Raw genomic sequence first — 26,656 nt, 5'->3', positions numbered from 1 at the left:
CCTGGTGAGCACACGTGGCCTAAGGCAAAAACCTCTCAAAGAAAAGAAAATATAAACATGATCAAGAAACAGTTAGCTTTCTGATTGCAGGGGATATTTATAATTTACCTCTAGCCATTTGGTTATAAAGAAGACTGTTAGAGCCATGTGGCATGGGATAGCAGAGAAGGGTTGCGGGTGGGTAAGGAGGGCATCTCACTCCCAGCTTCCTAGGAAGCAACTGCTCTCATGCAAAGTCGTGAGCTGGTGCCCGGGCAGCCCCGAGCATCTCCTCCCGTTGGCCTTCCGTGTTCCCAACCACAGTCTTTTACCTTGTCGTAAAATGTGAAGATCGCATTGAACTCCTCTGAGGTCAGCTTCATGCCCTGAAAGGACAGAGAGTATTAAAGAGGTAAGAGCAAAAATGTGTGTGTGTGTGTGTGTGTGTGTGTGTGTGTGTGTGTGTATGTGTGTGTACATGAATGAAGCTTTGGGGGGAAGGAGGAAGCAAAGATAAGAAGTTTTGTTTGTTTTTTACCTGAAATTTAAGCAGGAAGTTTTCCTGTACAGGTAAGAGTCTGGAAAGAAAAGGTTGGGCAGAGATTAGGAGACAGAGCACAAGCAAGAACAACCCGGACCTGGCGGGAGACAGAGGCAGCTTCTGCAGTTACGGGAACAAGCTTCGAGCACTTAATAATCAGGAGTTAGCGGAGAATTCAAAAAAGAGGGAGACAGAGGGAGGCGATGGCATCTAGCTTTTCTTGCTTCTTGGCATGCAGACCTGTCCTTGCTCTCACCGACAGATCCCAGAGAAGGAGACAGTAGCACAGGAATGAAAGGCATGTCCCAGGTGACATTGGAGGGGAGGGCCGGTGCTTACCGGGACATCTCTGAGAGGCCCAGTTTGCCGTCCCCATTCAGGTCAAACATCCGTAGCTGTTGGGAACAGAAAGAGGTGCCTATGTTATTTGCTTTGACCTTTAACGTGGGACCTTGACCTGCCTGGAGAGGAAAGGTGGGTGTGCTCATCATGCCTCTTCTGCCTCTGCCTGGAGGCCAGGGCCCAGCGTGGTCTAAACCAGTCACCGGAGGAGACAGCAGGGACTCGGTTACTTGTGTTTCCCCTTTTCAGAGACTGGTTCCAAAGGCCCATCCCCTCCACATTTATCCTCTCCTGGAGCTACAGAGGTTGCCATAGAAGCAGATGCTCCCCAGTTGCACACTGGCCCGATAGTCAGGTTAGTGGGGACCTCAAAGGGCGTCCCTTTTTGCCAGCTGTCACTGGGATTACTTCACCTGGGTTTGAAGGATCAGCAAACACAAGACTCTGCCCCTCAGAATCTCAGTGGCTTGGGGCCCAAGGCCTGCACCCCCGGGGAGGAAGGACACTGCCCACTCACTATGGTTTGGGTGTATTCATGGAGCTTGGGTTCATCATATGGTCGGTTCGCCTTCTTCAGCAGGTCTGAGAGGAAGCCCTGGAACATAGAAAAAGCCTTCATTCCGTCCCTCATTCACTCACTCACTTGTTTGTTTAGTTATCGTTGCTCGTTTAGGTCTACCAGTTACAGCTCACATGCCTCTTAATTTCCCAATCCCTTCACACCTGCAGTGACTCCGGAGGACTCCGGAGGCCGTAAGTGGCTCCTGGTGCAGCCTTGCCCCCCTGAATTGATGGAGAAACAGGCTAAGCAATGCATGGGGAACCTCCGGTTGCCAGAGGAACTTTGAGTGGAATGGCCTCTAGCAAGCCTGTCCTGGGCACGGAATGCAGAGGACTGTGGTTGCTGGGACGCTGGCCCTGGGGCTGCAGGCTGCTGACTCGCACGGCTTCTCTGAGCACACGCGACAGCCAGGCCAGGCCTCAGTGTGCCCAGGCAGACCACAAACGCGTGCTCCTCATCTGGTGTGGCCGCTCTCCTCAGGTTCCTTAAACACACCCCAACTCTGGCCCTACTCTCGTTCTCCTGGCCCTCCACACCGACCCCAGGGCCCCTCCTACCTTGAGCTCATTGGCTTCGATGTAGCCACTTCGGTCTGTGTCATACTTCCGCCATGCCTGCGATGGAAAAGCCAGCCTGTCAGTCTCTACGCACTTCCCTTCCATTTCCTTGGACTGGTCCAGGCAGGGCCTGGTACTCAGGAGCATGACAGTGGGATGGGGACATGGGGCTGGTCTAGCCTTTAGTGTCACAGAGGAGGAAATGAGGGAAAGTGTTTTGGTCAAGCTCACAGAGAAAAAAGCACTTGGATATGATGCCGGCCCAGGTCCTTTTCTTGACTGTCCTGTAACCAGGGTTGAAGCTTTCTAAGGTGCAGACCAGGGCTGGGACGATGGTCTGATTTTTGCTGTGGGTTTAATGGGATATGCTTCTGCTGTCTGGAAAGTACCTCATATACTCTAGGTGGGGCTTGGAGGCAAGGGGAAGAACCCTCTCGAAGAGGCAGGAGTGAACTTTGCTTACTCTCCTCTGCACTCTCTTCTACCCTCTGTCTGATGGTGAAGCAGAACTGGTAATATAATTCGTTTTTTTTTTTTAGACTGCCCCAAAGCCACTCATCTTTATGAATAACAGCATCCCCATTTTTAGCAGGAAGTACTACCACCCTTTCCCATTTTCAATCCATATCGTTCAAGGGAGGCTGACTCCACTGCATGAGGAAGGCATGTGACCTACCCCCGGCCAATCAGATCTCTCTCTGGGTCTCACCGGTTCTGAGGCCCAGTTACTTGATGCAGGGAATAGATCCCTTCTTATAACTGCAAACCCACCCTTGCATAGGTAGTAAGAGACGTGCACAGGCTTCTAAATAAGACTTTACCAGCTACCTGCATGCATTTAGTGCATTCAAATTTAATTCATCTAAGCCGAGTCTGGACTGGGAAAAATTGCGGTTATTCCCCTCCTCCCCAGGTTGCCTAAAAGAGGGTAACCTGAAGGGACCCCGTCCGTGCACAGAGCACACCAACCCTCGGGTGGTTTTCTGTGACTGCGCCTGCAGGTTCTCCCGCCCTGGGCCCCACCCCCACCCCCTGAGCCAACGCTGGCTTCTCTCCCCTCCTGCACTTTGTGTCCACCCATCAGTGGATCCCTAGTCTCCTCTCATTCAAGGAAAAGAGTTCAAGGGACCTGGCTTTATGAAATCTCAAAGAAATCTCAAGGTGTCACTAAAATTAGATGTTAGAACGTTACGCGGAGCAGTGGGATGGGAGCTGAGAAGGCCGGTCAGGGCTACCTCGGACCTTTTCATGTTTCTGGCCTATAAAAACCAAACAAGTGAACACCCTCAGGAGAGGATGGTTCTGCAGGGGGGTGGGATCCTGGGAAAGCTGGCGGGTGGTGTTTCCCTTGGCAGTCATGCTGGGACTGGGAAGGATAAAGGTATATAAGGGTATGCAACCATGTCAACCACGCAGAGAGACCACCAAGGATTTTGAGAGGCCTGTGCTTGTGCCCCTTTTTAAAGTGCCTCTGTCCCTTGCAAGCTGCCATTACCCCTGTTTCCAGATCAGAGGTGGGAAGAGGCCAGGCATAATCATAATACTCCCTTTTCTTTCTTTTTTTTTTTTTTTTAATATTTTTGCTATAGGGCACGTCTCTCCACCTATTGGAGAGACAGAGAGACAGAAAGTGAGAAATTATTCCCCAAGAGGGATGACCACACCATAATCCCTTCTTCTCCATTCTCCTCTTGAGATTTCAGGCTCACATGCTCATGCATGCACTTAGCATGAGTTTTAAGCCACTGGGTCCAGGACTTGAACCACGGTCAACTGCATGGGAGTCCAACAATGTAACTATTATGCCATCGGCTGGTCCCAAAACTCCCTCTTCTATAGACAGAAAAAATCAATGCTCACAAAGAGGCTGCTGACAAATCATTAAGCATATGCAGGACTTTTTTTCCAAGACAGGCAAGAGGAAGACTAAGAACAGAATCCAGAATGTCACTGACCAGCTTATGGAATCTTCCTATCTCCAAAAAAACCCCAAAAAACTGGAGAAAATCCTTTAAAGCACCATAAAATTAAATCCATATCTGATGCTTGGGAAAGCTGCCACATGAAAAATGACTCTTCTGCCCTGAGAATTGTTTCTTTCCAACTGACGTTCCGGCCACGAGGGGAACTCGCTGCTGTGTGGGTTTCTGGGCGAGTGTTCCAGTGGTTTTAGGCAGTGAGTCACGGAGTGGGATTACCGGTGGCTGGAAATGGATTTACCCCGATGAATGGCAATGAGAGGCAGGTGGAAGTCCAGCCCTGGGTCTCGGCGCAGGCAGTGTGTGGGTATGCGTGGAGTCTCGGGAACAAATACACTGAACGACTAGGGTGCCAAGTCCCAGAACAACAGCGAGAAGTAATAGGTCCTTGCTGGGCCTGAGGATTAGTAATACGCTTGATCAAACTGCAGAGAATTTCCAAATTTTTGTAAGTAAAACAACAGTTTAATATCAGCAATTTCATATATCCAATCTATCAGTCGAATAGACTCAAAAGACACTTGAGTTCGAATGTCACATTTCGCATGGGGATCTTAAAGAATTTCTATTACAAAGAAAGTGGTACCCAGTTAAAAGGGGGACAATGAAGTCAGGTCACAAAGACCAAGCCTGGACGATAATTGGAAAGTGGAGTTCTCACTTGGCTTTCCAGCCTTGGGAGGGTGCACAACTCCATCTTTCCCAAGCATGCTCCTTGGAACTCTGACTTTGGGGGACACTTAAGTTATTGGGTGGTGGGAGATCCTGGAGTGAAATAGAGTGGAACAGGTTTCTTTACTGCAGGAGTTCTCAGAGCCTGTAGCCTGACAAATCCCCAGAGGGGCCGTACACCCCATTTCCCATAAGTACTTGACCCAAGTGCACCTCTTTGTTTTGTTTGTTTGTTTTTTTTTTTGGAGAGGTTTTGGCTATAGGGTGTGTATGCTCGCCAGTAAGACAGAGACAGAGAGACAAAAAGTGAGAAATCACCCCCCAAGGAGGATGGCCACTCGGCAATCCCTTCTCCTCCATTCTCCTCTGGAGATCTTGGGCATGCACACACACGTGCCCAGCGTGAGTTTAAGCCACCAGGTCCGGGACTTGAACCGCGGTCGACTACATGGGAGTTCAGCGACATAGCCATTATACTAACTGCGGGTCCCCGCACTTCTCATCTTATTCCTCATACTTTATGTGCATGGGCATCATCTGGGAATCCTGGGGAAATGTAGATTCTGATTCCATGGGCTGGGGAGTCTACCTTTCTACTGACACTTACTGATACTGAGCCGCTGGTCCATGGACTGTCTGTTTGTTCTTTAATGATATAGAGCATGGGCGTGCAAGAGAGAGAGAAAAGGGAAAGACATACCCTTGACAACGTGTCATCTCGTGTGATTCCCTTTCCCCGACCCTCCATCTCCTCAGGATCCAGGTGCCCATGTGCGCACCTGGCATATTTTCACGTCAACCCAGGGATCTGTGCCCATGGCCACCATGTGGCTACCAGCCTTGCAGGGCATTGCGTTGCTGCGGCACCACAGAGGCTGGACCCATAGGCTACGCTCTGAGTAGCAGAGCTCTAAGGGGCTTAGCACCTCTTTGGCCCATTGCAGGGTAAGCCTAGCTCTGAACCTGGGAGCAAGGTAGGTCTCAAAGCCAAGAGAGAAGGCAGTGCTTTGGTCTCACCTCCATAAACTCGGCGCTGGAGCCCACGTGCTGCCTGAAGCACAGGAGGAAGTTCTCTTCAGTCGGCAGGATCTGTGCCAGCTGTGGGGACAGAGGACGCTGGCATTATGGAGGGACCTGCCAGGGAGCACGGCAGCTCCCCCCCTCCCAGGAAGGATGGAAAACAACCCATGGGGAGGCCTGGAAACCACATTTTACTCCATTTGCTTCTTTCTTTGAGAATGGCTTGGCAGTTCTTCTGAGAGGAAGAAGAATGTTCTAGGGGTGCTTCTGGGTTACCCCAACCCTTAGGGTTGTGAGCAGTGGAGGGACACACACTGGCTCTAATTTAAATGCAAGCACTTAGACTCAAAAGAATACTTAATACTTAATAGATGGGTACATGCATAGAAAACTCTCGAAAATACAAATTAGTCCAGGTAGATCTGTGGTTGCTGGAGGTGGACTGGTTTGTGCCAGTTAAGAGGAAACTTTTACTGGTGTAGAAATACTATATTTTGGTTGCCATGATAAATTCATGGCCCGAGAACGAAATTCGTAGAATTTTACCCTTATGTAAAGTTACTTGCTGATGATAATGTGTATGGTAAGGACTGATATGCATCGTATTCGAGCTGCAAAAAACAATGTTGTATACTATAAAGACACATAGTGATTAAATGTAAATTAAAAATTAATTAATTAAAAATAGAATTTTATTCTTTAAATGAATGCAGTTGATTGTATGGAAATCAATACCTCAACAATCCACTTCTTTTAATGGCCAAAGGGCATGTGTGTGACAGAGCTGCCCAGTAAGGTGTGGTCACGCTGCAAACCCTTTCTCCCCATTTCCTCATTCCGTCGGGGTTTGGGGCACACATGCATATGTACTTGGAGTGCTTTTCAAGCCAGCTGGGATTCAAACCACGGCCGGCCATGTGGGTTCCCCCCTACAGCACAAAACCGCTGTCTCAGGAGCTGACCCTCAACAATCTAATTTAAAAAGTACGCTTACCCTCAGGGAGCGAGCTCTGCTGCCTGCCCACCCCACTGGGCTCCCTCACTTATGCTCTGAGCATCTTTGGGTCACAGGCTAATCTCGATTCATATAAATCAGTTAAATGTGATAAGTCCATCCCCCTGGTCAGTGACTGGCTTATGGGGAGGTGAATGAACCAGTTTTGGCCAATGAAATGTGAGAGGAGGACTCTGAGGGCACTATGGGAAACATTTTCTTTCACATAAGAGAGAGACTTTTTTTTAAAAAAAAAAAGAGCATCTTTGGGTCACAGGCTAATCTCGATTCATATAAATCAGTTAAATGTGATAAGTCCATCCCCCTGGTCAGTGACTGGCTTATGGGGAGGTGAATGAACCAGTTTTGGCCAATGAAATGTGAGAGGAGGACTCTGAGGGCACTATGGGAAACATTTTCTTTCACATAAGAGAGAGACTTTTTTTTAAAAAAAAAAAACTTTATTTATGGGAAACATTTTCTTTCACATAAGAGAGAGTCTTTTTTTAAAAAAAAAAATTAACTTTATTCACTCATTTATTTTTAATTTGACCAGCGAGACACACACACACACAGGGGGGGGGGCGAAAGTGAGAAAGCAAGACACCAGGTCCAGGACTCGAACCATGGTCAGCCATGTGGGACCATCCAATGCCTTAACTACCACACCACCTGCTGGTCTCAAGGAGGACCCTTTCTGCAACTGGACATGGTTATATGGGAATGTGATGCCTGGAACTGCTGCTGCCATTTCGTGAGTGGCGTGAGGATGCAGTTGTTTCAGGGGCAAAGAGCAGAGCCCAGAGAGCTGTGTAGAGACAGAGCTGTAGCCCTGGCCTTCACTGGAGCCAACCCTATCCTTGGCTTTTCTTCTTAGGAGCAGCTCGCGGTTTAAGCGAGGAGTAGGTGAGTTATGGCCCAAGGCTTGCTAACTCTTATTGGAACATGGTCACACCCACTTATTTACATATTTTCTGTGACTGCTTTTGTGTTGAGTAGCTGTGACAGAGACCATATGGCCCATAAACCATAATACATTTACTGTAATCTGTATTCCTTACAGAAAACGTTCTCTGGTTTGCGCTCACTTGAGTCAGAACTTTTTGAGATTTGCAGCATGAAAGAGCATCTATCGTGGCTACTCTCGGTGCCTCTCCCAGAGCCTCCTTAGCTAGGCTAGTGCGCCGCCTCTCAGCTGTGGGGAGGTGGACTGCTAACAGCCCATAGCTGTCCCTGCAGAACTGCCCTCAGCCACATGGCAGCAGCTCCACGGGTCCCTTGCTTCCTTGGATAGGGGCAGCCTACATCCAATGACATGGGGAGGGGGTTACAAAAGGCCACCTCACCCTCTTCCCTCAAAGTGGGACTAACTCGGTGGCAAAATGCATTCTCTAGAGATCAGGCCGAGTCAAAGCTCCAGCTGAGACTGTGTCCTCCCCAGCTCCCTCGTCGGCCTTCTCTTGTTGCCCTCTTCCCTTGAGAGCTCTCTCAGCAAATCATATCCATGTGAATCTCTGTCTCAGGCTTTGCTTCTAGGCACCCGGCCTAAGGCCAGTTTACCGGCTCTGTGCCCTAATGCACAAGCTCAAGAATCACCATGCTTGATCCCTTGGCCATGGGTTGCAAACTGATTGCCAGAAGTGTTTCACACACACATGTACATGTGAGTGTACAGGTAGGTGCACATGTAAGTATATATGTCTGTATATATGGGTGTTGCATGTGCATTTACACATATCTAAATGATATGTTTTCACATGTAAGTTACCTATGTAAACGATATGTAAATTTACATACACAGAGGAAAAACTCTTGACTTTGGAAGCTTTAAGATGGGACATAAACTCTCCTGTTCACCCAGGGTTCACCCTCCCCACCATCTTATGCTGGGTTCATCACACATTTACAAGGTCTCCAGCTCACTTAGGCCACTTTTTGTTGCTTCTTTCTTGGGTGACACACAGAAGAAGTCCCACCTGTTCTCTTTGGTCAGGCCCAGTGCTGGAGGTGGGGAAGCTGTAAGGCCACACCTCATTTCCAGCTCTAGAAGGATGCTAGGGCACTGGAGAGGCACGGCAACTGCTGGCCCTCAGCTAGGACCCCAGGACTCACCTCTGCCATCTCGATTTTCCCATCCGCGTTCTTATCGTATTTCTGCATGAACTCCTTCATCTTCTCCCCGAAATTGTCACTCTTTGACATCTGTGGAAAGACAGAGGGGGCTGATTTTGTTCCTGTATCTCATGCAAATTGAGGATCTCAGTATTGGGAATTATTTTGTGGCCCAGCTACGTGGGGATGAAGCAGGCTGAGCCAATGCTCTGAGTGATCAGGGCTGAGTCCTTTTCCTCGTCAAGATCCCCCCAAATCAAGTCATCTCCAGACTCAGTCACATAATTTTCAAAGAGAAACAGGACAGATGGGGATGCTTTATATAATTAAATATGCATTTATTCCCTTGAAAGGTATTAAGCCATACATCTATCAGAAGGGTTTGGACTTACTCCCATCACTCAGACCTGAGAACTGAGGCCCCAACATCTTATGAGGCAGTTAATCCAGTACCCAACTTAATCCACTGCCTGCCAATAGGTTCTAAGCGATCCACCTTGCTATGGTGGATTGAAAGACTAACTAGCAATTCCATAATATTTTTCACTCTGACTTAGTGCTGGGAGCAAACCGAGGAGAAAGTCATCAAAGAGCTGAGGGGTAATTCAAGTATTCACTCCAGGATTCTGATTACCAAAAAGACAAAAACACTTGAGAAATTCTAATAGCCATTGCTGCCTATATAAATATGAGATTCTCTCGAAGGTCTCAAACCTTCTCCTGGTTTAGATACAGCTGATTAATTGTCCGCATTAAGGAACTCTTTCTTGTTAATAATCAACAACAAATTTGCCTTGGGCGACTGATACCTCTGCTTCCCAGAGGGTTGTATTTTTCCTAGGATTGAGCCAAGGAAAATTCTACCAATTCTGAGAGTTTTTTATGAATACCTTCTATCACTTTTTTTTTTTCTTAAGAGAGGTTTTTGCGGGGCCGGCAGGTGGCATGGTGGTTAAAGGCTCAGGAGTCCCACATGGCTGATCACAGTTTGAGTCCCGGACATGACAGCTTGCTTTCTCACTTTCCCTTTCTCTCTCTAGTCAAATTAAAAATAATAATAACAAATGGAATTAAATTAATAAATCTTTTTTAAAAAGAGAGAGATTTTTGCTATAGAGCACATGCACTTGCCGGAGTGACAGAGACAGACAGAAAGCGAGAAATCATCCCCCTCAGGGGGGATGGCCACACCATAATCCCTTCTCCTCCATTTTCCTTTCGGGATTTTGTGCACACATGCACACATGCCCTCCATGAGTGTTAAGCTGCCAGGTTCAGGACTCGAACTGCAGTTGACTACGTGGAACTCCAGCAACATAACCATTATGCCATCTGCTGGTTCCCTTCTATCACTTTTTGCCTTTGGAACTGATCTGATCTAAATTTATATTTATTTGCTTATTATTTATTTATTTGTATTTACAAATGTACATGGTATGCTCCCAGGTATTTTTCAGAAATGTGGTCATTCTACTTGCATTTTACCATGATGCCATGGGATTAGTAGAAATAGAGGCCAAGAGGAAGTGATCTCTCTCAAGGTCACCCAGCTAGGATAGCTAGAATTCGAACTCATGGTTTCTGCTCCAAAGACCAAGATTCATCCTACCATACAACAGCTGCTCTGAGAACCCATCCCGGATGACATCATTTGGCATTATCGCTGACAGACTTGAAAATCACTCTGATGCCATCTGAGGAAGGGAATCACTAAGAGAAGGACTTTAGATTAGAAGTATTTGATAAACACACGTTCCTCTGCCTAAGCCATGATCCCGGAATCAGTTTTGAAGCCTGGACTTTCTGTGACCCAGGCTTCATTATTAATGAGGTTTGATGCATAAACTGTTGATAAACAATTCATGAATCACCTCTGTCCCTTTTAGCCCATTGCTTTGACCTCTTCCCATCAGGGAGCTCTGCTGAGCTTTGAACCAGAAGCTCACCAGTGGATTTGTGACTCACCTCCCCAACAGCTTCCTGAAGAGTGGCTAGTAAGCAGTGGATTGGCCAGCAGACAGAGTGGGCAGGCAGAGAGCCCTCCAAAGGACCGGAGGAAGCTGGTGGGGGAGGATGGGCCTGACCCCATAGATTCCAGCACAACAGACTAATTCCAATCACCTCAGCTTTGTGATATTTCTAATACCTCCCCCAAAAGGCTTTAGCAAATCCCATAGCTCCAAGTTGGCACCAGGGGAAACAACATTCCTGTCATGAAAGGGACGTGACCTGGAGTCACTTCAGGCAGGTTCAGAGGGTCATGATACCACCAGTGAATGGCTCAGATACTGGTTCAGAGTAATCCTCATTGTTTTCTCTAGGCTCTTGCTGAGGATTCCAACCTTTGATGGTCTAGCTAGAACAGCGATTCTCTACTGAAGATGAAACTACCCTCATCCCCCACCCAGCAGGCATTTGGCAATGTCTGGAGATATTTTCAATGGTCACAACTTGAAGGAGAGTGCTGGTACTTCATGAGTGGACAGAGGGACGCTGCTGAAGATTTTACAATGCCCTCTCCATCCCCCAAATCAAGAATTATTCTGTCCCAAATGTCAATCGTGCTAAAGTGCTAAGGCTGAGAAACTGCCTCGCAGGCATCCAGTCTGGAGTCTCGAACCCACTGAAGCATCTAAAACAGGCTGTGGGCTCTGTTTCTAGGAAGGAATTAGCTTTACACATGCAGACACAGACATGAAGCTTTGCAGTTTTGGGGAGAATTCATCCATCCTGATACCCATTCATGAACACCCCTTAATCCCAGGGCCCCAAGGACATTCAGGTACTCTTAGGGTGTATTCTTTTTTTGTTTGTTTTTTAATCCTTACAAATCAAAGAGAAATTCTAAGTGTCAGTACCAGTGAGATTAGGCTTACTGATGGAACACATAACTAGGGACAAACATGCTCAGAGACACAGGGGGATGGAGCTGGGCTTACCATGCCAGAGCCTTTTCTTGCCTTCTCCAGCTCTTGGAAAAAGTTTTCTAGCTCTTTGCCTTCAATATACCCATTTCCTGTAAAGATAGAAAAAGAGAGAGAGAGAGATGAATTCAGAGCTAAGTGGTAAAACTAATGGGAGTGGAATGAGGTCAGGTGACAGTGAGAAGCCAGAGGCTTATGCAGAACTTCTCTGGTCCATGAGTATATGTCTAGGCCTGCAGCGTTAGGGGCGGGGACCCTGCCCTCAGAGCGTCTGACCACAGCGACCCAAGGTGAATAAGTGTGTCCTTGGGATATGCAATGAGCACTTTGACAGTGAGAGTGCGGGGAGGAACTAGCATCTGGGCCAGGCAGCAGAAGCTGGGAGTCGCAGTATCTGTCCCCAGTCATCTGAGCAAGTGCGAGGTGCCAGCGGTTGGAGAGGAGACAAGCCATCAGCATCGACATTTGTCAGCAGGCTGCAGGCCCAGTCAGAGGCAGAATGTGAGGGCCTGGGGTTCTGATAGTACACTGAGCTGAAGAGTGTCCCCCCGAATCCAAGTGCATTTGGAGCCTCAGAACATGGCCTTACTTGAAAAACAGGTCTTCGAAGGTGTAATTAGGTAAGGTAAGGTCAACCTGGATTTGCATGGGCTCCGAATCCAAGGACTGACAGATGGCTCGCTCCTTCCTCCCTTCCTCCCTTCCTCCCTCCCTTCCTTCCATTGTGTCATGCTAGAGAGCACGTGTGTACATGAGAGCAAAAAGCACCCTTGTTCATGCCACAAAGCCCTTCCTCCAGCCTTCTAGCCCCCCAGGATCCTGGGCATGCAGGTACTACCTGGTGCATTTCAGGTCGACTGAGCCAGGGATCCCAACCTGTAGTCGGCCCTGTGGCCTCTAGCACTGTAGCTCGGTTTGCCACCAGCTGTGCTGCAGAGGCTGGGCTGGTGCCTTTGTAAGAAGGCTGTGTGGACTGCAGGTCAATCCCTAGCCCAGTCAGCCCGAAACACGCTGGGCACCCACACAAGTGCCCAGAATCTGAGGGGCCGGAGGACTGGAGGAGGGAGGTCAGAGTATGGCCAGACTCAGTGGAACTTGTTCATCTCTCTCTCTCGTGTGTATTCTCTGTCACGAATAGAAAAAGTGTCAAGCAAGGCCACGTGAAGACACAGATGGGAAGAAGGCCGTGTGGAGACAGAGGCAGACACTGGAGTGACGTGTCTACCTGCCACGGGACTGTGTGAGGCCACCGACCACCGGAAGCCAGGAGAGAGCCGGGAAGATTCCCCTCAGAGCCTCTAGCAGGAACCAACCCTGACGACACCTTGATTTTGAACTTATAGCCTCCAGAGCCATGAGCGAATCAACTCCTATCATGTTAAGTCCCCCAGTTTGTGGGACTTTGCTACGGCAGTCCTAGGGAATGAACACAGGACACAGTGACAGGAGCACAGCAGGGCATCCGTCCTGTGGGATGGGGACACTCGGGAGACCACCACGGGGACCAAGGAGAGGGACGGCAGCGCCTTACATGCCATGAAGAGAGGGGCCCGGAGGTCTCAGGTGCAGCTTTGAACCCTGCGTCTGCTGTACTCCCCAACAGTGTGACTTTGGGGAAGTTATTCACCCATCTCACCCGCAAAACAGGCTGTTATAATTCCATGGGATTTTACAGGTAAAGCCTGTCACAGAGCCCAGCGGGAGTGACCCCAGATGTTATTGTTTGAGCTCAATTACTATTGGGTTGTCAGAAAAGTCATGGCTTTTTTCCTATGTTTTTCTATGCAAAAATGCATCATGACTTTTCTGATGACCCAATGGACCCTGCGTGTAAGATGGGAATGGAACTGGGTCCCAAGGCTGACGCCTGACTTGCACAAAGATCAGAGGGGTAGGAGGTCCATTGCGTTCTTACTCTTGAGCCCCGATGGCCTAGAGGCCAGGGCTGAGCTGAGGCCCTGGCCAAGGTCTCTGGGCTGAGCTGCAATGGAAGCAGGCATTTGTGGGTGGAAAATCAAGCCTCCCAGGCTTGGCTGCATATTGGGATCTCCTGGGGACATTTACAGTGGACGTCTGACTCCCACCTCTGGACAGTCGATGTGAGGGCTTTGGGTATGAACTAAGCATCATTTTTGTTGTTGTTTGTTTGTTTGTTTTAGGTTTTTGCCATATGATTCGTATGCTCTCCAGAGAGACAGAGAAACAGAGAGAGGGAAAGTGAGAAATCACCCCTCTGGGGGGGTGGGGATGGTCACACCATAATCTATTCTCCTTCATTCTACTCTTGTGATTTGGGGCACACACACACATGCACCCAGTGTGAGTGTGAGTTTCAAGCTACCAGGTCTGGGACCCAAATTGTGGTTGGCCATATGGGAATCTAGTGCCTCACCCACTATTCCACCTGCTGGTCCCAGAATTGTGATTTTTTTTTTTTTTCTAATCTTCCCAGGTGATTTCCATGTGCAGAAAAGTTTGGAAACCACTGGCCTAAAGTCAAGTTCCAAGTCTGATCTCCCACAGAGGAGATTTAACTTGAACAGGAAAGGGAATACTAGCTTTCTTCAAGGGTAAATAGAATGACAAAGTTAGCAAAAAGTGTAAAAATAAAAAAGAAGCATTTGTCCTGGCCTCTGTAGGGTGAGGAGGTGGAAGATTCTTCCTGGCCTCCCCTTCCAGTGCTTCCCGAGAATTTAAATTCCAAATAAATAACTTTTGAGGCACCCTCTAGTGGAGAAGACGCCACAATGAATATCCCATGCAGAGAATCACAGGGTGTGTGTGTGGGGGAAATGTGATTGTAATTGGGGTGGTGGGATAAGACCTGAGTTTCCTTTTATCCTAGGGTGGCGTGGTCATCTTTCTTCTAGGATGTTCTGAAAAGTTTGTTGGGAGAGTCAGAATTTTCTGAGGATGTCTGTGATGCCTAATGTCCTCTGAGGTCCCTTGGAGTGGAGGAGTGAAGGAGAGGAGCGACAAGGGCTTTCCAGGCAAAAAGGCAGTTATCTGGACGATGATGTTTTGAGTTGGAGCAATGAGTAATTTTTCTCTCCCTGGTCACTACCCGCAGTCATGGCTACTCTCCCATTGCTCGGGTGCAAGTTCAGCTGGACTGGGAAGGCCAAGTCCCATCCTTCTTGGAGGTTTTGTAGTGGTTAGAGAAGGCTGCATGCTGAGTCCACCTCTGGGCCCAGCTGTGGCTTCTAGAAGCCCAAGACTGGGGTTCAGGGTAGGGGCTCAGGCTTCATCCTGTTTCCATGAAGCAAAGGTCATGGGTTCTGGGCCCCAAGTCAGGCTAGACAGACACATAAGTGTGTACGTGTGTATCTGATTTGGGAGTGTATTTGGAGGTAGCTGAAATAACTCAAAGGGAGCCACCCCTCTGTACATTTCCGAGGGCAGCCTCCACTCAGACCTGAGTAGCATTTCTCGCTATCATCCTACTGTCAGATCCCTGCTTTGCACAGGGCCCTTCACCTAGGATTTAGGGGGTTGGTAGCTACTGGTCCTTCTTGTCAAGGCACCAAGATCTGGTTCTTCTCCCACCTCTCTCCTACCCAGAATATGGGACATCACTGCTCGGGAAGCTCAGTTGCTTCACCAATTAAAAGAAATGATGGTGGCCCAGCCTTTGCAGTACAGTCAGGGGTGTACTGGTCTGCAGAGCTGGAAGCCACATGCTGACCAGGTTTGAGTCCCTGTCCGGGTAGGCCTGAAAACACACCGGGTATGAATGCACGTGCTCCAGAGCCTGGTGGGCTGGCAGACTGGAGGAAGGGGATCACAGCATGGCCCGGTCCTGTGGAGGGTGCTCTTCTCACGCTTTCTCACTCTCTCATGCATGCACATGTGCTCTTCATGAGTGGAAAATAAATGACGTGATAACATGATAGCGCCTTCCTCACAAGGCCACCGTGAGGATTAAGTGGGACAAGAATACATGTAAAGCGCGAGCCTAGAACAAGCCTCAGAAAGGCCAGTAGTCGTTACCAACACGGCTAGTGTTACTCCCAGCTGCCCACCCTGGGAATGCCTTGGGCTTGGGCTCCTTGCTTCAGGCCTGGAAGATTTGTGGGCACAGAGGGAGGCTGAGGCAGGCAAGGCCAGCTCAATCTGAACCTCAAGAAGAAAAGTAGAACAGCACAGACCTGGAAGAGCCACTTTTTCCTTGGAGTTTTTCTGGGACTTACAAAGAATAAGTATTTATTTTTACTCCATTTGTTCTAGAAAGGTTTGAAGGTAGTTTAACAGCCTCAAGAAACTCAGACAATCAGCCCGCAGGAAACTTCTGAACGTCAATAACCCCCTCATGGATTGAATGTCCTTCAGTTTTCAAAGCACTTTCGCTCTCTTTCTTTGCTTCAGCAGAAACTTGGCGGCCTCACCACGTATAAGGCCGTGGGGGCTGCCACGGAGGAGACCGTAACGTACAGATGTCGCCCTTGCCTTCCATGGGGCCACAGTCCTTTCAGACACATAGGATCATGACACGGCAGAGTGGAAACCTTTCTGGTGACAGAAGAAACTGAGGCACAGAGAAGGTAAGCAGCTGGCTCAGAATCACACAGAGAGGCAGCACCAGAACCGGAGAGTCCTTTTTCCTGGTCCAGCCTTCATTCGTTCGTTCACTAACTCAGGGAATATCCACTATGTAGGCTGGGCAGTCGGTCCTGGGGGAGCAAGGGGCAGCTAGACGAGGTCCTGCCTCCATGAGGCTAACTTCTAGTGGGGTGGGGTGGAGCAGGGGCAGGTGTTCGGCCGGAAGTGAATTTAAACATGCTATTTTCAGAGAGTGTCAAGGACAATGATGGAATGAGGAGAGAAAGATTGACTTCCAGGGTTACTTGGACGGGAGGAAGAGAGAGGGCTCTCTGAGAAGCCCCAGTCACTGGGAAGAGGGAGGAGACAAAGAGGAGTCAAATTAGAGGCAGGGAGGGCCAGGAGCTGGAATGGTGGCACTGTAGAGAAGCCCCATCCCTGGATCATGCTTGAGCCGCATGGGGTGCTGGGGGCTCCCAGAGGCTGGACAAGGCCATGCCGGGATTCCACCACCACCACCTGCCCGTGTATCCCAGCAGAGGAGCAGAGATGAGGTCTAACGCAACGGGCCTTTATTTTCTGCGCTGAATGACGGTTCCACTTTGTGCCCGGTGCTCAGGGAGTGCTCAGCGAGTGCTCAGTGTGGGCCTGCTCTCCAGGAGCAGTTAGTGGTCTGCTGGGGCGAGGCAGCTGGGCAAGCCACTGCAGGCAGAGGGTGAGCAGCAGGGGTTAGCTAGGCGGGTAGGGGCCGTGCAGCCCAGAAGGGGCTGACTCCGTCCTCCAGGGAAAAGGCCTTTGCTCCTTGGCGTCTCTCAAGGCAACTCCTCATTTATCCCCCAGGAGGCCCTATTACCAGAGGCTGGAGAAGAGGATGAGTTGGCTGACATCCTTCTAGGAAGGACTTGGCACTGGACGTGTGGTCTGCTTTATCTCACACAGAGGTGTGGGGTGACTGGCCACCAAGTAAATCGCACACGGATGGGCATCGACAAGGATATAGTTACCATAGCAACCACAACTCCTATCCTTCTTAACAAACCACATTCTGTGAACATTAGGGAGGGGGCTGGGTGGGAGCGAGGGGCCTTGCGTCTTCCCTGATTCTACTCTCGCTACCATTCTCCACATCCCCAGATTTAAAGTGAGACAGCACTTCTTCAAATTCATTGGGACACTTGGAAAAGCCTGACTGTCCCACAGTGGGAAGAAGCTTGTTTGGGCCAGCAGATAGTGCACAGGTTAAGGCGACTAGTTCTCACATGGCCAACTGTGTGGTTCGAGTCCCAGGCCTGGCTGCTTGAAAAATCATTCCAGGCACATGTGTGTGTCTATCTAAAATCCCAAAAGGAGAATGGAGGAGAAGGAATTGTCATGTGGCCATTCCCCCAGGGGCTGATTTCTCACTTTCTCTTGCCTGTACATGAGTATGGGTGCATGCGCCCTGTAGCCAAAACAAACGACCATGACAACAGCGATGAAAGAGTCTGCTTGGTCTCCCTGAGATTTGCATTTGCAGATTTTCTAAGAGATGAACAGGGGAGAAATACCCGAGCAAGAGGAATAATTTTTACCGCCAATTCTATGACTATCCATGTGATGTTAAGGAAAACAATCTCACCAAGCCTGTTTCTTTCTCTCTAAAATGGCCATAGCTAGTTATGCCTGTAACAGTTGTTAAAGTTGTTGTTTATACGTGAAAGTGACAGACACACACAGAGCAAAATACAGCACTGTAAGACAGCCCTGACACCGTGGTCCACCCCGGCCTCAGCCAGCCTGGACCATGAGCACATGCATGCCCAGGATACTCAGGGAGGTCTCTAGGTATGAACCTAGAACCATCCCACATGGGTCAGCCTTGCAGAGTCTTGACTTTGACTGCTACGCCACTGTTTGGCCTCTGTACCTATGACTATTTATGCCTGCTGTACTTTGTAGAGTTGTTACAAAGTCCACACGATACAAAGGCATGCTGGGAAAGCATTCTGGAAAACGTAGCTTCTCATAGATGGAAGGCATCGTTTTTCTACCATCTCCTCTTAAGGTCCTCTGAATCAAACCATGGGTGAAGACACATTAGCCCAGATGGTGTCAGCACTACTGCTTTCATTTTCTTTTCTTCTTTTCAAGAATTGTCTTATTGATTTTATTTATTTGCTTATTTTAATTTGACCAGAAAGGGACAGAGAGAGAGACAGAGAGAGAGAGGGAAAGTGAGAAAAAGAGAGAAAGGGAAAGCAAGCAAGAAAGCAAGCTGCCAGGTCTGGGACTCAAACCACAGTCGGCCATATGGGAGTCCAGTACCTTAACCACCACACCACTTGCCAGCCCCAGCACTACTGTAGCACTACTACAGGTTCTCAGCCCAGGTAGTACAGTAGAATCATCTTAGAACCTTTTATTTTTTTAAAGCAATTTTTGCTATAGGGTGCGTGCACTTGCTGGAGAGACAGAGAGAGATGGAGAGAGAGAAATCACCCCCCTGGGGGGATGACTTCTCCTCCCTTCTCCTCTTCTGATTTTGGGCATGCATACACATGTGCCCAGCATGAGTTTCAAGCCACCGGGTCCGGAAGTAGAATTATGACCATATGGGAGTCTAGTGCCTTAACTACCATGCCACCCGCTGGTCCCTCATCTTGAAACCTTTTAAAACACCATTGCCTGGGGCTGACCCCCAGAGTTTCTGATTTAACCGACAGTAGAGGTGATTCTGGAAGCTTTCAGGGTGATTTTAATGTGCAATCAAGGTTGAGGACTGCTTTAGAGCAGCAGTCTCAAACTCTAAGGTGCTAAAAAGTACTTGGGATCTTATTAAAATGAAGGTTCTAATTCAGTTGGTTTGGAGAACGAGGGTTTGCTATTCAAAGTGTGCTCTGTGAACCAGCAGCCTTGGAGCTACCTGGGAGGCTGGCTGGAAATGCTGAAGTCCAGGCCCTACTCTGGACCGGCTGAATCTGACTCTGTGGGGACAGTGCCCAGCAATCCCTTATTGCACTGTCTAGGTGATTTTCAATAAGCTACAACCCAAGTACACTGGCCCGGGGGTTCTTGTGTTGACCAGGAGGATCAGCCTCACTTGGGAGCTTGAAAGAAATACCAGTTCTCAAGCTCCAGTGAATCTGGGTTTCTAGGAGTGGGATTCAGAGGTCTGTGTTGGAACAAGCTCCCTAGCACCCTCCCGCTTAAGAACAACCAACTTCAACACTGTTCAGTCCCTTATAGAACTGTAGGGTGCAGAGCTCAGAGGGGAAAGGTGTGTAGCTTCACACGTACTCGTTACCCTGTACCGGGAAGTGCCCAGGAGGCCGAGCTCCTTGTCTGTCTGTCTGTCAATCTGTCCTTTGAATTTATCTAGAGACAAACAGTCCTCTAATCACTACCCACTGAGATGGTCAAATCCCACTCTTTGGACAAGAGACGCCTACCCCAGGCTCTGCCCTAACACTAATTTTGCTCTGCCCCAACACGCTTTGCCCACTGTTTGCAAAGAGCTCCCCCTTCCCACCTCATCTGATGTGCGTGACCCTGCCAGGGAGAGGCATTGCCAACCTCATCTTAGAAAGGAGGAATTAGAGGGGGAACAGGTTCAGTCCCACAGTTCGCAGAGATCCAGGATCAGCCTGGTTCTTCCTAGTCATCCCAGGGACAACCTCTGTCCACATCTGTAATTGTCTAGGTTTCTCTCTCTGTCACACACACACACATGCATACACACACACACACATGCACACACACACACATGCATACACACACACACATGCATACACACACACATGCATACACACACACACATGCATACACACACACACACATACACCACTCACACGCTCTTCTCTCAGTGGCACCTGGGAACAAAGAATAAGCCCCAAAGCAAACAGCTCCCAGCTGAAGCTCTGGACCTGGAACTGCAGTTTGCGCTGTTTCAGAAACAGAGGCTCCGGGTCTGGGAAGGGTGCCCTGAACCCCTGGACGACTGGCTGAGTCCAGGCCTGGGAGACCGGAAGGAGGGGGCAGATTGGGCGAGAGCGAAGGCAGTAGAGGGCTGAAGGGGAGCGGCAGAGCGCAAAGCCAGAGGCCCCAGATGGGACTGGCTGGGCGAGGGAGGGCGTCTGACGCAATGCTGGCCAGGCCAGAGCCAGAGAGGAGCCTTGTGGCTGCTCTATTAATTCTGGCTCCCTGGGTGTTGGGCTCAATTTCCCTCGGGGGTCTCCTTAGCCCTGGAAACCTTCCCCAGCGGCTCAGCTAGTAAAACCCCCAAGTCCAGAGGGAAAGTAAACAAGATGAGCAGGGCAGGGATGGAAACAGCTGGGCTGGCGGCTGCCCTGGCACTGCCAGCTGCAGTGTCTTGTTTGTGAAAACAGGTCCCCTGGGCCGCCTCCCCGGGGGAACCCTGCTTTTCACAGGGCCAGGCGCCTCCCCCATGGCTGGCGCAATCGGAGTCCGAGAAGCAAGGTTATGGGGCGAGAGATCTCACCCCGAGGGTGCCCAGTTCCGTGGACTTTGCAAACCGAAGGGCGCTGGCGGTGAAATGACTACGGAGTTGGGGTAAAGTGGGGCGGGGTCGGGGACTTAGTCCCAGGTGGGGCCTCACATCCTGACATCCAGCCCGAGTGAGAGTCTAGAGGCCACACAGAGTCCCTCACAGGGCTAGAAGAAAGCCTCCTCAGACAGCTTGATTTAGCCTGGGTTGCCTCACCAGACCCCGTTGACTTTGGGGGGCCGAGCGCCGATCATATTGACAAACCCCATGGTTATCTGAGGAACAGTACAGTCACTCGGCACCGTAACTGTTGGAACAATGGGCCTCTATTTCATAACCCTGTTTCGGCATCTCTTCTGCGTTAGTATTCCAAGGGCCTTCGTCTAGTGTCCGGTGCCAGCTGCCAGGCCTCCGTCTACCTCTGAGAGGCGCTGTTGTTCTACCTCCCGCCTCTGTCCCCAACCGGGAACAGAAGTTAGCAATACCCAGAGCTGGGAGAGAGCTCGCCTGGGCACTCTGGTGCTGGTTGGTGGCCCTCTGGGATGTGTGGTTTTGAAAAACCCTTTTTTTTAAAAAAATTTTTTTGCCAGAAGATGTGTGCACACATGAGAGGAGAGAGAGAGAGAGAGAGAGAGAGAGAGAGGGAGGGAGGGAGAGAGAGAGATTATCCCCGATGGGGAATGGTCACCCTCCATCTCTCCCTCTTTTCAGGTTTTTGGGCACACACACACACATATGTACCCAGCATGGTTTTCAAGCTTCCAGGCTGAAACCTGAAACTGCGAGGTTGACCATGTGGGGTCCAGCCGCTTTAATCACCACGCAGCCTGGCTGGCCCACTTCTTTTAGAACCAAAGGAGGAGAGGGACCGGCAGTTGGCATAATGGCTATGTCACTGGACTCCCATGTAGTAGGCCGTGGTTCGAGTCCCGGCACTGGTGACTTAAACTCATGCCAGGCATGTGTGCGTGCGTGCTCCAGATCCCAAGAGGAGAATGGAGGAGAAGGGATTGCGGTGTGATCATCCCCCTTGGTGGGTGATTTCGTGCTTTCTGTCTCTCTCTCTCTCTCTCTGTCTTTCTGGCGAGTGCACGCACTCTATAGCAAAAAATCCTCTCTCACACACACACACAAAAAAAAAAAGAGAGAAAAAAAAAAAGAAAAAAGAAAAGAAAAAAAAAAAAAGAACCAGAGGAGGAGAATTTAGGCAGAGCCTTCTTCAGCCCTCTGTGGTCACTAATTTTCAGAATCCTGGGACCTCAGAGGCCCACACAGATGAGAAACAAGACATAGTCCCTTTGAGAGGCTTTGATAGTCCCCTGCGTCCTCAAGGCCATTCAGAGGTGGACAAAGGCCCAGAAAAGTCTGGGTTGACCCCCACACCTCAGGATACACATACATTTCCTTTGGGGAGAGGTGGAGCTAACCATAGTATTACTTTCTTCTCACATCTTTGTTGTTTTGCTGAAAACACAAGAAATACCTGCTTCTGTAAAATTCTCAAGTGCCACAGAAATTAATTTAGAAAAGTAAAAGAAAATCTCCTTTCATCTGGCCTCGTCCACTCTTCAGAGAGCCATGTATTACTCAGTGTATTTTCCAACAAGCATATGCCATCCATAATAAAAATAGGGATATACTGTAACAGTACTCTACTATAGCCTTAAATGGATCTTAATGATGTCTCTTGGACATTTTTCTTTTTTCGTTTTTATTTTTGTTAAAGAGTGTGTGTGCTCATTAGAGACAGCAGAGAAAGTAAGAAAGTATCCCCCTGGAGGATGGCCATGCCTCAATTTCCTCTCCATTCTCCTCTCAGGATTTTAGGCATGGAAGTACATGCATCCAGTGTATTTTTTTTTTTCTTTTCCCTTCTCTTCTCTTCTCTTCTCTTCTCTTTTCCTTTCCCTTCCCTTCCCTTCCCTTCCCTTCCCTTCCCTTCCCTTCCCTTCTCTTCTCTTCTCTTCTCTTCTCTTCTCTTCTCTTCTCTTCTCTTTTCCTTTCCTTTCCTTTCCTTTCCTTTCCTTTCCTTTCCTTTCCTTTCCTTTCCTTTCCTTTCCTTTCCTTTCCTTTCCTTTCCTTTCCTTTCCTTTCCTTTCCTTTCCTTTCCTTTCCTTTCCTTTCCTTTCTTTTCTTTCTTTTGTGAGAGATTTTTGCTATAGGGCATGCGTGCTCACCAGAGAGACAGAAAGCAAGAAATTACTCCCCAGGGGGGATGGCCACACCATAATCCCTTCTTGTCTAGTCTCATCCTGGGATCCTGGGCACACATGTACATGGACCCAGCATGAGTTTCAAGCTGCCAGGTCCAGGACTCGAACTACAGTGGACCATATGGGAGTACAGCGCCTTAACTACTCCACTACCTGCTGGCCCTATCCAGTGTATTTGCCACACTTCCAGGTCTAGGTCTTGAACCACGCAGCCAACCATGTGGGATCCAGAGCCTTAACCTCCATGCAATCTGCTGACCCACTGGCAATTTTCCACGTCAGCACTGAACTCCACCTCTTATGGATTGCATAATATTTCATTATAGAAACCACCATAATTAATTTTTCTGTTTTCTAATGAAGCCTGTTTCTCCCTTAAATTTTGAGTATTCTCTAGAACCCTGTAATCACCCTCTGGTTCATATAACTTGTGGCACACACGTGACTGTATCTATGCAGGCTCCATCCTCTGCTTGGTCCCATGCACATCTCCTTGCCTCTGGGAGAGATCCCCTCTCAACTCTATGCTCTTAGCTGCTTCCAGAGGGGAAGCAAAGGCAAAGGCACTGCTCTTCTGAGCCACAACTTCATTCATCATCGGTCTCCCACTGGTCACCAGCAGGACAGGAGCCTGGTGGCTTGTCAAGTCAGAGCCACGCAGGGAAGACCACGTGTGTGCTGAGCTGGGCAGCCTGAGGCCACATGGCTCTTGCAGAGTAAGAGTTCCTGATGAAGAAGTGATCAGGAGGCACGAGAACAATGGGCTCCGTCATGGACGGTCATGTGAGGGTCACACAGAGCATGGAGGTGACATGCGCACGAGCTGCCATCTTTCCAACCTCTGCCTCTGAGGGACAACCCCTGAGGCCTCCCAAATGCCTGACCTTGGTTGACCAGGAAGAGTCGGTGGAGGGTTTGAGAGCAGGAGACCAGATTCCTGGGTACCTGTCCCCTACTTTGCTTTGTGATCTTGTGCAAAGAATTCTGCCTTGTCTGGTGCCAATTTCCCACATGCCAAACACTGGCTCCTTCCTTTCTCTGTCCAAGGCTAGTGAGAATTCGGAAAGTAACCCTGGGAGCAGAGGGGCTGGGAGGATGACCCCTGCTCTCTGTTTGTAACAGGCTGAGTTATGGCTCAGAGCCCCCATTCCCCGACTCTCCTTACGATCCAGCTTCTCCTAAGGGCTCCCGGTCTTTGTTTACTATGAGTGCCCAGAATGGGTGGAGGGTGGCTCCGTCTCCCTGGTGGCTGGGATTAATTGGGCTCCTGTGAGCTCACTCCAAGGACCTGCTGAGCTGCAAAGGAGAGTTCTCCCAGAGGTCTTTAAGGCCGTGAGCATCAGAGAGCCTCCCAGTGTTGGGAAGAGACTCCAAGTTGAAAACAGAAGCCAGAGTTGGTAAGAGAGTCACAGAGAGGGCCGTGGCACCTCAGGCAGGGTGGAGGGGTGGGGAGCTGGGCTCATCTACAGCCTTGGGGTTTCAGGAGGGAGGATTGGGGAGAAGGAAACAGAGCAAGGCCACCCAGAGCCTCATTCTGGACCCTTTAGTAGAATTCTAATTTGGGTGTAGAAGGAGACTTCAGAAAGTTTGCAGAAAAATGGAATTACCGTATGAGTTTATTTTGGTGCCCAGCATTTTGAAATCCATCATCCTTTTTTCATAATGTGTATTTTGGTGAACTTTATGAAGACCCTTCGCATCCATAGTTTCTTAAATCACCTCCCCTTCGAGTATAAAAAGGACTTGCCCTTCACCTCTGAGGGACTTGTCCCCATTGTCATGGAAAAAATCCTCTTCCAACCCAAGCAGGTGTCCAGAAACCAGAATGTGGGAATAAACCACTGGCCAGCAACCAGCCCACCACTCTTGCTAATGACCCCGGACGAGTCACGCCCCGTGTGCCTCCTCCTCTGTCCCAAGAGGGAGTCGCCATCTGTCCTGCAGCCTCACAGGGCAGGCCTTGGGAAGGTGCGATCATGTCGGGAGCAGTACCCTGTCTCAGAGAAACGTGAGGACTGGCGTGACTATGGGAAGTGCTATTATTGGTCGTTCCCGTGGGGGCGTGGGCATGTGGAGCTGGGGCGCCCTCTGTTTATAGCTGACTCACCGAGCAGAAGGCCCGTGTATAACCTTGGCTGCTGTAACTTGGTAACTTTCCTTGAATCCTTCAAGTCTCTGGTGCAGATCAACTGGCAGGAGCATCCGTAGGGAATGCTCAGAGACTGGAGTCCTACTACACACAGCGCGTGTCACCCAGGGAGGGTTATGGCGCAGGCCAGCCATGGGAAAGACGACCCTGCTTCAGCCCCATTGTACAGATTTCAGTCTCCCCACCGCCTCCAGGAATTCCGAGTGTGGAGATGCCCAGTCCTCTGCCTTCCCGGCTTTCTCAGCTGGCATGGAGGAAACAAAACTTCACCCACTAGCAGCCCAGATGTTAACCCTTGCCTCCCTGCAGCGCTGGGCAGAGGATCTGTTCAGCCGCTCCATGCCCTGCCTAGGTGAGGACGGGAGGAGAGGACTGGGTTCAGTCACCACCTGATGCTCCCTGTTGCCATGCCCCTGGCTCCCAACCCCAGGATCGCCACCCCAAGCCACCACCCTGCTGATGGGTCTGGGGTGCCAGAACACTTCGGATGCCTTTCTTAGCCAGGACCTCAGAGAGGGACATGGGATCACTTCTGGTTACAGAGTGATGGACAAAACCTCCAGAGATGGCAGAGGGGGAAGACAAAGCAGGGCCCGGAGGGGGTTCCCATGACCGAGTCAGACCATAGACTCTTGGAATCCTAAGCTGGGAGCTACCTCCAGAGGTCCCGCAGTCTGGCCCTCACTGTCTGGGCGAGACAATGCCAAGACCACACAGAGAAGAGGGCTGGTCTGAGGCATGTAGACTGAGCTGCCTTCCCACCCAGAAGCAGTCACCCAAGCACCCAGGAGTCTCACCATCAGGGGACAGCTCAGGGGCCGCCAACCCTGCTCCCACCACACCCACCACTGCCATAGGTGGGAAACCTGCATGCCCGTGAGGGGCAGAAAGTGGGTGAAGAAAGGCCAGAGAGGTGTCCGGGGCCCAGACGCCACTTTCTCGCCTGCTTCTGCCAACCAGGCTGGGGAGGCCGCGGGTTTCCCTTCAGGGCCGTTCCCTCACCCCGCTGGCCCCAGCCTCCAGAATGGTCAGGGGACTAACCTGGCATTGAACCAAAGGGGAACTGGGGGAAGACAGGAGTGGGCTTCCGAGACCCGTGGCTGCGGCAGAGGAGACAGGAAGTTCCCGTGAAGGCCAGGGTGCGGAAGGTGGCAGGTGAAACGTGGGGCGCCTTTCCAGCCCAGGCCTCCTCTCTGGGAAAGCTCCAAGTTGCTGGGAATGAGGCTGCAGAAGCGGCTGGACTCGGCTATGTCAGGGAAAAGTTCCTGACAGTTGTCACCAGAGCAGCCGGAGGTCTCCCACACTCCATACCCTGGCCCCAGCAAGCTGTGCGACTAGCGCATCCCTTAAGGCAACCCTTCACCTGCCCGCATTGAGCAATGCCCCGTCCCTCCACTGCAGGTCCCCTGGGGGCCGCTGGGTACAGAAGTTGGGAGCTGTACTGACCGTCTGCATCAAAGTGCTTCCAGATTTCCAGGAACTGGGACGCCGTCAGCTCGGCCAGGTGCAGGTAAGGGGGCTGCTGCTGCGGGCCAGCCATGGCGAGCCGCTCGGAGACCTCAGCCAGCAACGCGCTCCAGCTCTCCGCGC

At 50.1% G+C, this 26,656-nt stretch overlaps 1 protein-coding gene across 1 annotated transcript in view; it reads right to left on the bottom strand.

The window, feature by feature from the left end:
- The window catches only part of CALB2 (calbindin 2), a 33,394-nt gene that overhangs the window by 5,330 nt on the left and 1,408 nt on the right, over positions 1–26,656 (bottom strand). The window contains exons 2-10 of the mRNA XM_006152666.2: positions 26,513–26,624; positions 11,698–11,774; positions 8,759–8,848; positions 5,650–5,730; positions 1,982–2,038; positions 1,380–1,457; positions 860–915; positions 518–557; positions 312–365 (exon numbers count right to left, since the gene is read on the bottom strand). Of these exons, the coding sequence (XP_006152728.1) occupies positions 312–365; positions 518–557; positions 860–915; positions 1,380–1,457; positions 1,982–2,038; positions 5,650–5,730; positions 8,759–8,848; positions 11,698–11,774; positions 26,513–26,606 (627 nt within the window). The 5' untranslated portion in view covers positions 26,607–26,624. The remainder of the gene's footprint in view (positions 1–311; positions 366–517; positions 558–859; positions 916–1,379; positions 1,458–1,981; positions 2,039–5,649; positions 5,731–8,758; positions 8,849–11,697; positions 11,775–26,512; positions 26,625–26,656) is intronic.

Source organism: Tupaia chinensis, unplaced genomic scaffold (assembly GCF_000334495.1).
Source record: "Tupaia chinensis unplaced genomic scaffold, TupChi_1.0 Scaffold000355_1, whole genome shotgun sequence".
Taxonomy (NCBI): Eukaryota; Metazoa; Chordata; class Mammalia; order Scandentia; family Tupaiidae; genus Tupaia; species Tupaia belangeri.
This window is presented reverse-complemented; position numbering and strand designations above follow the sequence as displayed.